This window comes from Anguilla rostrata, chromosome 4 (genome assembly GCF_018555375.3).
Source record: "Anguilla rostrata isolate EN2019 chromosome 4, ASM1855537v3, whole genome shotgun sequence".
In the NCBI taxonomy this organism is placed as follows: Eukaryota; Metazoa; Chordata; class Actinopteri; order Anguilliformes; family Anguillidae; genus Anguilla; species Anguilla rostrata.
In genome coordinates, this window is record NC_057936.1 from 20,061,485 (window position 1) to 20,074,087 (window position 12,603).

A 12,603-nucleotide genomic window follows, 5' to 3' on the forward strand; every position below is an offset into this window, starting at 1 on the left:
AAACATACTTTTTTCAATGGTAAACATGCAACAACACACCTCCACAAAGGACACGCTTGGAATAAATGGGAGCGTTTGTTCACCAGATGCAAGCTTGCATAATTTCCAGTTTTTTGCCCTTACTTTTGCATGTGTTACAATAAAGCTAATTTTGCATTAGTCCTTCTCAGTGTCACCCACATAAAAGAACTACAACTCCTGACAGAAGGTTTGTACTGTATAGTATGTCGGAATATTAGTATACTGTAAGCCACACCACATTTAGCTAAAATCCTGCTAAATGTCAATCTTAGCAGACATAGGACACCACAGACATTTCACATTTTAAGTTTTAAGCAGATGCTACTGTAAATACTCGTCCAGAGTGACTTAAACAGCTTACATTTCCTACATACAGTCCATTTACATAGCTATATATTAATAGTTTAAGTAACTAGCCACAGTCCTGACACACCTTTGCATTTGAATGTACAGTAACACCCTATAGAGTAATGCTGTTGTGCACTGTGACATCGGGATGTATCAGAATTATACCCACCAGGACCAATACAGCCCTTGATATTCCCCTTTATATCCATGGCCTTTTGTGTTTGTACTGGTTCACAGGTGAGGACCAGTGGATTTCATTACAGCTGGAGCCTATCTGTCCCTCTGCTGAAATTGGCAATACAGATGGTCGAAAATAGATAGTCGTGACAGTTTGGGGAAACGTCAGGTATGCCATTCACACATGCTTATGCCACAGATCACAGGGAGGGTAAACTATTTTTGGGGGTATGTCAAAGAGTTTGAACCCATGACATTAATGCTAAATGATTCACCTTTCAAATAACTGATCAATAAACACATTTCATTATTGGAGAATAATATTATCACAACACATATCCTATTTCCAAATTACAGCATTCATTTTAACATTTTCAAAATACTAAAATTGCACTTCAGAATGCAAGAAATGCTAGATTTTGTCAATGCATTGTCCCAGATTTAATGGTGCTATATGTGCAGAATATAATTTCTATCAATTTCTGTGTAGGTGAGATTAAATAATTACTATTCATATATTTGCTCAGTGTGAAGTAGTACAGTAGATTTTGTGAATTAATTTATATTGGATGTGCAATACTTTACTTCAGTAGACACACCCAAATCCTCACAACAATTTTTCCTCTTCACTAAAACTTTTTTCCTCTTGAAAGTTTGCAGTATCTGTAGACAAATGCAAAAATTACTTCAAGGAGTTCAGTTTTTAGAAAGAGCCACATTGCACCCTGCTGGCTGAAAGGCATATTGCAAAACATCCCCTTGCTTCAGCTCAGGAACTGATCTGTTTTATAAATTATAAATGTGAATAACAAATTAGATAGAACCATTGACAGTGCTTATTGTAAAAGCAAAGCTTACATCTGTTCTAGAATTGTTGTTGCATGTTTAAATAGCTCAGGTGAGCACTGTTTTGTTTCCGTGCATACATGTGCGTGCATGCAAATGTGTTCTCCATGTATGTGTAGTTTGTTTCAGAGTGCAATTACCCTTTCAAATCCTCATGGGCATTTTAAGCCTGTGGCAAATGTTCCCTATAAGATGCGATCTTAAATCATGGAAACCAGCTTTCCTAATTGGCAACTCCAGTAGAGACAATCTGAGTTTTCAGAAGCAATAATTATCAAAATATCGTTTCATATTTCTTCAGAAAGGACATGGCTACGGGTAAGGGAATTCATAACAGTAATTAATATTCCTGTGTGACTGTGGCTGGATGAGAATGCACAGTGAGATCCTTTCTGAGCTTGTACCGTGTCCTGCAGCACGTCCCTGAGCGCCTCGCATCCACTGCGAAAAAGAGAAACTGTCCTATTACTGTCTCCTTTCTCCAGGCTTATGCTCTGCATAAGGATGCTAATCTCATGTCACAAACATCGAGCAAAATGCTTGAAATCACATTAAAACGCCACCGTTCCAAACATAATTTGTGTGGCGTGTGTGTGTGCGTGTGTGTGTGTGTGAGAGAGAGAGAGAGAGAGAGAGAGAGAGAGAGAGAGAGAGAGAGAGAGAGAGAGAGAGAGAGAGAGCTAGAAAGTATAGAGTATAGAGTATAGAAATAGAGACAAGAGGACCAAATTGCTTTAACTGCACAGCTCTTAACTTCAACTCTCAAGCAGCACAACAGCCCAAAGCTTCTGCGATCTGGAGTGACCTGTGTGTCATACCCCATATATCAATATAATTTAAACTATATATTTTTTATAATTAAAAGTGCAAAGGGCAAGCAGCCTTGTCTTTATTTTGAGGGATGTCACAAATTCAAGGCTATTTTTACAAAAGACACTGAATTTAGACAAAGGAGCTGGAGTTCGGCTGAAGCTGGGTCTGGAAGCTGAAATGCACTTTCATAAATTAGCACTTCCATTTGGCACTAAGGCCTGACCAATTCCTGCAACACAAAATCGAAATGCGCTGGTGTATCACGCCTTCAACAATGTCTCTACTCCTTGAAAAATCTCTCCCTTCCAGCTGAAATATGACCCCTTCCCTATTTAAGAATATTGAATGCAAACAAATTTTCTCTTAAAAAGTCAGGAAATGTCTGGTCTGGTTAAAATACCAAATGCAGTGTGGAATTTCAATGGGAAATTGCGAATTGCAAGGTTAAAATTCACAACACCGAGCAGGGGAACAGGGAAAAGGGAGGCCACGGCATTCAGTGCCTACTAGCCTCGACATCAAGAACTTTTCACGTTCTCACACAGTCGTCTCCTATCCCTGGCTCTGTGCATTCCAGCCGGGAAGCCCCGATGCACAACCTCCACAATGTGTGTTGACAGGGTGCATGTCTGTGCTCACAGCCTATCCTCTTCTCACGAATCTGTGTATTAAAATACATCCTGATGATAACCTCACAGGTTATGAAAGGTAGGAGGGAGGCCACACATGGGTGAGCTGCATCCCAGCCAGACGAATCAATGTAACAGGGAGAGATATCACGATCGGGATACGCGGATGCCCCGCGGCACTAACGGTGACCCCACAGTAATTTTTCCCCTCTCTCTCTCTCTCAACTAATGTGACCCTGTATTATGTACAGCAGCGGGCATCAGAAAGCTCCCATGGGCTATGGATCACTCCTGGGAGTGGAGATCATTGTCCTCAGCACATCTGCGCACAGACAGGATGTGGCAGCTTCAAGGCTTTTGGTGGAAGAACCGTACTTTTCCGCTGCAGGCATGCATTTATGAAGTTCCTACAGGGCTAAAAGTGTGTGACGTGCCCAAATGCACAAACAAACACAAAAAGGGGAATAATCCCTACCTAGTTCTAAAAAGCTAATCTGTTTTGATAGTGTGTGCGCATTTATTCTTGTAATGCCTATGTTTTCTAGGACAGCTGTCTCGGATTGTTTCCAAAAAATAATCATTGTAATTACCGACAAGACAGAAAATAAGGAGCACATGTGGCGAATCCATAAGCAAGCCTCTTCATAACCTTGGGTATATACCAAATAACTACAAAACTAGCTATTTTACGTTATGGAGGGGTGTCTTGAACTTACTGTATTGCAAGCAATACAAATAAGTTTTAATGTCCTACAAAATTGTTTGAAAAAGGATTCCAAATTATTTTTTCTTTCATTTTTTGTGTTAATTGTCCTTTCTGCTCCGATTTACTTGTGCAGATAGGGCCTGAGGGTTGTGGCTATGTTTCCTGGCTTGTGTAGTGACTGACTTATTCTGATTGGTTTAATTGTTCTCCACAAATAACTCTCCTCTGAAGGGAATAAAACCAGCTGAACCTGATTTTTATGGAAATGAGTGACAGACAGTGACCCGGCTGACAAGAGGTGCAGTCTTGAAACACCTTGATGTTGCAGTCACTTTCCATGATGTCACAGGCACCTGGCCCTTATAGAGTTAATCAGTGCAGTCTGACTGACATCTGACACATCATTAAAGAAGAGTCAGACAGCGTATCTACAAATCCAAACAGACATGACACACAAATGAAAGACAAGGAGACACCAGAGGACAGACTAGCCAGAAGACACTGTGGAAATATGCTGCAGGACGTGCAAACTCTAGACCTTCAATGTCATTTTGATTCATTTTTTCCACAGTTCCCTCATGGAGAAGTAGCACTGAAACGTATATATTGCTGCTTGTCATATATGTTTTGATATAATGACCTAACAATACATAAATAATTTATTTTTTCTTCTGAGTGTTTTCAACTCTTAAATATCTGATAAACTACAATCTGAACCTTTACAAATATTTAAAACATAAAAACATAACTATGGATTAACAAAATATGTATTTCAAGACTGTTATAAGGTGTTATTAATTTTAGAAATTAAATAATTTTCTGAAATAACTGCAACCTCCATCTGTTCTTATTATAAGCTACTACAGTATTGATAATCATTACACTGCCTCTCCACAGTTACAGTATTATGCATAGCTTCAAAACTTAATTAATCTATAGCTTCTTAAACCAAGCTGTTTTGCATATTATGCTATAATTGTACACATATGGTTTGCTACAGATTACTTTGAATTACTGTTCATTGTTTTCTGTTAGCATTTTAAGGTTCTGCAGAGTAGCATAATGGGTAGGATACTGAGCTTGTAAGTCCAAGGTTGCCAATTTGATTCTCAGGTGGGGCACTGCTGTTGTATCCTTGAGCAAGGTCCTAGACTTGAATTGCTTCAGTAAATATTTATCTGTATAAATAGATTGTATGCAAAAATAACAAAAGCATATAATGTGAGCACACCAAAGCGCATCTGTCTCGGTAGTGGCTTCGTATGCAGCCTCTTCAAAGTTCTTATTATGTCAACTGAGTCAGCATCAAATTAATTTGCAGTAGGTTTAGTAGAACAGGCTACGCATCACATTTATTAGAAAATAATCAAAAAGCCTTCTCCCAGTCTCTTGAGTATATGATTTAATAGAAACCATTACACCAGTTACTCTTGAAAATTATTATGAGAAATCCCTACTTTAATTTCTTATAAATGTTTTTGTAGGACATATAGTATACATCTCGATAAGGTATGAGAACACACCACACTTATTTATTTATTTTTTGCATATCTTTTCCTCCGAAGTGCATGACATATTCCAAAATAAGTTTCAGGAAACAGGCTGTATGCATATCATTTGGGTTATGTTTATTAAATAAATCTCACTGCATCTCACGTCTGTCTCTCTTGGTCGCTTTTTTATAACACACAGAGGAGGATTTTTTTTTTTTTTTTTAATAACCACATCTTTTTAAATGTTGTTTTAGTCCTCTAATATTTGTGCTATTTCACACTGGGTCTAAATGAAAATTATTAAAAACAAATAAAAACAACCTTTGCGCACGAAGTTTGCCTTCATAGCAAACACAAAATGCCAAACATACATCATAAAGGGCCTCGACATGCCCAGTGAAAGAGGAAATAACATAAACGGAATACTCTGTCAAATGCTTTGACAAACCTTGCACTACCGGTAATTCGTGTTCTAATTTTCACTCTCATCGCAAACTATTTTATTTATTTATTTATTTATTTTGTTGGGTGGGGGTAGATAAATCGTGATAAACTGTGGAGTTTCCCGGTGAAAACATTAAATAACGGGGCTGATTTTCAGCGCTTTACCGGCTTTTTCCAATAGTAGCACCTCTTTGTATCTCCCCCTCGCACTGCGGTCTATGTAACGTGGTGACTGCTGTCCTCTGAGCAGAAGCTGTCTGTTTTATCGCTCAGCGATTGGCTGTTGGTGCTGATGACTCTTAGACTGAGACAAAAGCCTGGGCCAATCGCGGTGGATATTTATTGGGTCCGTGCTCCTGAATGACAGTCAGCAAAGATGGCGTTGAGAGAGCTGTCCTCGCTGGAGAAATCACTAGGATTGAAAAAGCCAAACAAGTACAGCACGCAAGGCGACAATAAGGTGAAATGATTGAAGAAACTACTTAACTGTTATAAGTGCGCAGATCGAATGTCTTCACAACAAAGGAAGTAGTCCATAATATAAAGAGCAGCACGTGTTCCATAAATGCTGTAATACTACGCGATTTCCTCCAGTCTCTCCGTCACCTCAGATATTTAATGCTACTCGCTAACTAGTAAGCTGACATGAAAGTCCACGACTTGCTAGCAATGCTGTGTTTACCCTCACAATAGGCATTTAATGGATTTTTTGTGTCGTTTGTCTGAAACATTGTACAAGAACATAAACCCTAGCTATCCTCATTACATGGTTACCACGACAAAGAAGCTGCGGTAGCTAGCTGTTTAATGTGTTAGACTACTAGTTAGCTAGCTAGCAATATTAGCCTTCATTCCAAGTTCAGGATTTCATGCCACGACACGCACTAGCAAGCTAAGTGTATGACATATGATCTTAACATCGGAATATGCTACTATTGTTTGACGGGAATATGATCTGCCAGCGTAGGATGAGGCAATCGATCTCGTTCATGATTAAAATAACTGCGAAGTCAATCACGTTTTGTGTATTAACTTGTGAGCTAGCTGGTTACATGTATTTGCTCGCTATCCAGTACTGTATTTACTGTAGCACGTACTGCCAGCATCTTCATGTGTGACTGTGCTGTACAATAAACTGGTTTTACGAGCTAGCAATTACCAGCATTTTTATTGAATTAGCTAGTGCCGAATACCTGTTCAGTAACTGTATTTATGGTAAGAGCCATAGGCCTGCATGTTTTCAGCTAAGCCGGTCCGAACTAGTTATTGGATGGAGGCTAGTCAACTGAAGGCCTTGAATCACTGTTTGCTCACTAAGAATATAGATATTCTAGATTTTGGTGTAGTATTATGTCACATGTACAAAAATGGTATTCTGGTTTCCCGCTCCTCCACAGGTTCCAGTTCTTCAGATCAACAATGGGCCAAGCCTGTCAGGGCTAGTGACCATCGCCACTCATCTGGTCCAGGAGGCCAAGCGGCCAGAGCTGCTGGGCGACTCTGCTGAGCAGAGGGCCGTGGTGCAGCAGTGGCTGGAGTACAGGGTCACCAAGCTGGACAACTGCCCCAAAGAGGAAATCAAGACCATCCTTAAGGTGTGTCTGTGCTCTCTCCTTCTTTTGTCTACTCGTGTACCAATGAGTGTGCAGTAGTCCCACTCGCATGTTAATGATTGGATGATACAAATCCAGTGTGATTTACTGCATCCAGTGTCGTTTTCATTGTAGCGTGTTCCATAGTATGTTGTACCCACTGTATTTAGTGTGGTAAGCACCGTTTTGCCACTACTACAGATTCGGAATCAATGTACATGGTGATTGCATACGATTGGTTTAAATTAAGGTATATTTGTACACTGTACATTGAAAAGTTTGACATGAGGATACTTTCTAACTGCAACTATTGGGGGTGGGGGGGGAGGAATTATAGAATGGATGACTTTAATGAATGAAAAGGTATGGAATTAGAGTTACAGAGTCTCAGGCTTCCCTTTGGCTTTGTAATAAGACTGATGTGGGAGTTCTCCTTACTGCATAATGAAGTTTACAGTGATGTTAGGGTGTGTCTGCACTGCAGCCTAACCATACTGCGCTGCTGTGATTCACAGTGTGCATGTTTCCATGGGGCACCAGTGACAGCATCCAATTTTTCATCCTGCAAATGAGGACTCCCCTCGTTTATGGAGGAAAATATTGCTCAGGCAAACCGATCAGCCTTTTCCGTGTGATTTCCCCCTTGTTCCGGAGCGAGTCCGTGGGAAGTCTGCTCTCGGCGGTAGCTGGTCTTTTGCTTGTAAGCAGACCCGTCTCTCTCTCTCTCTCTCTCGCCTCGGCACGGCTCATCGTTCTCCCTGGCGCTCTCCGCCGCTTCGGGGGGTAGCGGCGCGGGGCCTGGAATAACAGGGCCTCAGAGGTAGCCCCCGAGCGGGAGGCGCCTTTCTCCCCGGCTGAGCGCTACAGAGCAGCCCGGGATAAGCTGACAGGCGCGCTGGGCCGGCGAGGGCCTGGCGGAGATGAGCCGCCGCCCTCGGTGGTGTGTGCGTGACGCGTTCGGGAGGGTCAGGGAGGCGCGGATGCGGACAGGTCGGTGTTGGCGCTCTGAGGGCGTGTGAAATGGCTGGGGGAGGTGCCCTCGGCGCTGTCTGTCACTGCCGCATGCCCCGCTGTCATCTGTGCGATGTCATCTGTGTGATGTCATGCACCTCGGTGGAGTAGGGCCCCTGTAAGTGTGATCGTGTGCAGATGGAATGAAAAGGTCCTGAACTGTTGAAAACGATATCCCTCCCACTCTTTATACGAGCCAGTTAGTAATGGTGTGCAAAACAGGAAGTACTGTATAGTTTGACTTGAAATGTAGAATTTTTGAGAAGAAAATCAGGCTGTGTACGGGTAGATAAAGGCCTGTGCACACTGAGCTGTATGTGGCAGCACATTTAAAACGAAGTTTGCCGTTGCGCCACTTTACGCCGTAGCGCAGAGTCAGGTGGTTCTGAGGCTATTCCCAGAGAGCAGCGTAGCCTCTGGGGGCGGGGTGAAGGCGCTGCGCTGTGCGGTGGGGGCCGTAGCTGTAGGGAACGCGAGGGCCCGATCGCGGAGGAGTAGCCCGCCGCCTTCACGGCTTGCTTGGCGGCACACTCTTGCCGCACTGTAACTCCATTAGCCCTCAAGACGTCGGCGCGGCGCTAGTGCTAAAGACGGCGGCGTCCCAGGAGACCTGCTCAGCCGGAGCCCCTCCCCCCTCCCCCCATGCCAGCCTGAGCTCCCCCCCACCCCACCCCACCCCACCCACCCCGCGTGCCAACCGCAGCCACAGTCACAGGGGGTTCATTAGATTAGCCGCTCGCTGAGTGCGTGAGGAGAGGACGGAGCAGCTACCCCAGCATCTGTGCCAGCAGCCTAGTGTCCAAGGTGCAAAGGGGGCTCCAGGAGGGGGGCCATCGCTAGCCAAAATCCCCCCAGGTCACGCATTATGAATGTGCACACATTCTCCATTGAAACGTGCATTGAAGAGTCACGCAATCTGATGTACAGGTTAACTCATGCCTTGAATAATATTAAGCATCTCTTGGGTTTTACAATTAATGAGTATTTTTTCTAGTACAATCTACCATATTGCATATAAAGTATATGGTTTTGATATTTCAATTTATGGTCTTGTGATGTAATTGCTGTGACCACTATAATTTCAGTCTTTTTAGACTTGGCCTTTTAGTACTACTGAAATTTGTCGTCTTCTTTCTTTTAAAATATCAAGAAGTAGTGTTTTAAACAGACAGATACAGCCCCCCCCCCTCCTTGGAATGCAAAAACAGCTTGAATTGTGTGAGGTAGGGCCCACGGGGGTCCTTCAGTTGGAATACCAAAGTGTGATTCAGCCCAACTGCTTTGAATTCAAATTTTGCCGTTCAAAACAGAAGTTACAGCCTCTCTGTATCTATGTGGCCATTTAGTCATTTTTTCCCCACTGAGGGAAAACGTGTGATATTTAGAGAATATTGCAACACAACACGATTTCGAATTACATTACATTATATTTATTTAGAAGACGCTTTTATCCAAAGCGATGTACAAAATGCATATCATGGTCATTGGACAACTACAAAACACGGGTTCAATAAGGTATGACACTGAGAATGAGTGTAATTTCTTCTATTTTTTGGTTTCTTACAGGACCTTAACCAGTACCTGGAAGATAAGGTTTACCTGGCTGGAAATAATTTCACTTTAGCTGACACTCTCATGTACTACGGAATTCATCACATAATGGTAAGTGTAGAATTTGCAATCTGAAATCCTGGGCTTTGTTCTTGTTTTTTTTTTAAAAAAGTGTGACTGTAGTGTCACAATTGTGGTGTCAGATGAGAGAAAGTCGGGACAGGCCGTTAGGCGGAGGAGCGAAGTGATGCGCTGGGCTTCAGACTGGGGCCGAGGAAGTTTGTGTCATTCTGGCCCTGGGCTTGCTGGGGCTCGGGGATCACATGCTCGGAAATGTCAGCGTTTGTGGCGGGGATGGAATGTTGCCACCAGCCACTCGGCACAAGAGAGTCAGTTTGTTTTTATCGCCGTCATTAGCCTATGAACTGAGGTCAGTCTGCCGCGGTGCGCCCCTCCCCCTCCCTCTTCCTCTCTCTCTCTCTCTCCCACCCCGAACGTGGTGAGCGTCGACTGTAGGGCGCAGACGGCTGCGAGGGTCATGTGACTGTCACTGTGTCCCTGCAGGTGGACCTCACCGTTCAGGAGAAGGAGAAGTGGGCCAACGTGTCCAGGTGGTTCGACCACGTCCAGCACTACCCCGGAGTCCGACACCACCTGCCGCCGGTGGTGGTCTCGAGGAACCGCCTCTACACCGGCGGGCACCACTGAGCGCCCTGCCGCCACACGGCGGTCGGCTGCTATTGGCTGCTCTGGGGGGGGGGAACATCGTGACCTCTCCCCACCTAGCCCCGCCCCCCTCCCCTCCCCCTCAGCATCCGAAGTCCAGATTGCTAATACCCGGGTGTACCCTGTGAAAAGTGAGGAACCTGTCTGGGTTGGGTGGTGTTTGGTTCTGAGTATTTTTGGTTTTCTGGGGGTGTCTTTTTTTTTGCGTATTAATATATTCAAATGATTGAAGAGGTTGAAAGAATCAGGTTGCTGAGGGACTATATTCAGCTTGGAGCAGAATGCTGAAACGATTCATGTTCATTTTGCAGGTGTTTGCAAGTGGCTGTTTGCAAGTGGCAGTATGAACTGCATAATTTAAATGTAACATTCAGTGGAATCTTATCTGCCAGTGTAAAAAAAAATACTAAAACTGTGTGAATAGGCCCTAGGGAAAATGCCATATGTGCTTCAAATCTGAAGCCTTTATGAAATGTTTTCTTGTTCAAGAATTTTCAAGAATATTGAAAATCTCCTCGTTCCTGCAGAAAACGCTGCGTCGTTTTTTTTTTTCCCCCTTCTTCTTTGCAGCTAGTCTCGGAGAAAGTTTCTGCTTCTCCTCTGCCTATTTTTGGTACAGTACATCTAGCGGCCCGGGCATGAGCCTGGAGTTTAAATCAGACTTGCTCGAATCAATCAGCGTGTTTATGCTGAAGGGGAGAGGGCAGCTCACCAGCTGTACAAATGGATTGGTAATTGGCAGAGCTGCTCTGTCCATGGGGCCTGGGTGAGAACAGCGCATTGTGTGTGTCGTTCCTCTCCGTTTCCCGTTCGGAGGGCTGGAGGGCGGGAAACCCTTTCATGTGCAGCTTCCCCGTGTTTGTATGCCTTGCACAAATAAACTTGATTTATCTGTTCGCAGCGCACCGCGTCGTCCATCCCCGCTAATATGCGTTTTGACCGCCGGCACGGTGGAAGAATAACCCTTTTGCAACGCGCATCACGATAGGAAATTTGCAGAAGTGATGCAAATTAGCACACGCATTAGCAAGATACAAATTACATTATTACACACCCACTAGCACACTACCTGATCTTGATCATTGTATTCGGTTTTCTTTTTCTGTAAAAAAAAAAAAAAAAAACGTGCAGGCTCATACATTTGTCATGTTTACTCACTGTTTGGTGTAATTTAGACAAATGTTGGTCCTTTGTACTTTTTTATTGCAGTTGCTCTGTATGAGTATCTTTTTATGTGGAATGTCTGCTGCTTTACCGATGTTTAATCTCGAACAAATGCTGTCCTGTGCCAATAAAGGGAAACAAATATGGTACTGTGATCTTGTGAAGGTCTCTTTTCTTCCTGTGTTGCTTCTCTGATAGTGAATCAGCATTCAGTACATCTATGGTTTGGTATACAAAGAAGAGACAAAGAACTGTGTGTATTATGAAGTGTAAACTTGTGAAAAACATGAATCCTGCCATCGTTGGAACATGCCTTGTGACTTGATAAGGGAGAAGGGTGTCATACTTTACAAGAGAGTCTCTGTTTGTTGGTGTATTTTGGTCTTGATTAGAAATTTCTGGCCATGGTCTTAAAAATGGTTTTGCTTTGAGAGGTGCTTACAAGTTGAAGCCACACCTCATGAATGATAAAAGCTTTGAATAGCTTCTCAGTAATGAAATGTGAGTGTGTATATACATATGTGTGTGTGTGTGTGTGCATGTGTATATAAAATGAATGTGTCTACAATGTCGAAATGTTGGTGGCCACTTTTTATCCTATTAAATGTCGTTATACTGTGCCTGACACAGGTATATTGAAATGTAAATTGGTGTGAGGTCACATTAATGAAGGCACAACAGGAGATCCAGAAAGCCCAATTAATTTGCACCCCTCCTGACTCTCCTGGCTGTGCACCACCTTTGGGGTTATCTCCCCTGGGAGGGGTCGCTGCCATGTGGCGACATTCACATTCTCGGCCCCGGGGCCGATAAGGCACATTCTTTTTCCGTTGCCCCATGGTCACCCAGGGGTCAGAGGTCAAGTGAACGGAGGACTTGACGAGGGCCCCCCCGGTGGCTCGCATTCCCGTCGGGAGTCCATCTCACAGCATGCAGCGGGACCCCCACCACCCCCACCCCCAGAGAGCCAGAGGAGGCCGAGGAGCTGTGGAGAGCTCCCGCGGTTCAGCGTCTGGCTGCTGTCCCTCACCCTGAGTCTGGCCAGCTGAGTCAAAACCCCATTACCCGGGTAGAAAATCGAT

At 43.7% G+C, this 12,603-nt stretch overlaps 1 protein-coding gene across 1 annotated transcript; it reads left to right on the forward strand.

Moving 5' to 3' along the window:
- The first annotated feature begins 5,788 nt into the window (after positions 1-5,788).
- On the forward strand, positions 5,789-11,676 carry eef1e1 (eukaryotic translation elongation factor 1 epsilon 1). The gene is made up of 4 exons (XM_064331215.1): positions 5,789-5,937; positions 6,875-7,072; positions 9,647-9,742; positions 10,196-11,676. The coding sequence occupies exons 1-4, from the start codon at positions 5,854-5,856 to the stop codon at positions 10,337-10,339; spliced, it is 522 nt and encodes a 173-aa protein (XP_064187285.1). The 5' UTR covers positions 5,789-5,853; the 3' UTR covers positions 10,340-11,676.
- The last annotated feature ends 927 nt before the right edge of the window (positions 11,677-12,603 follow it).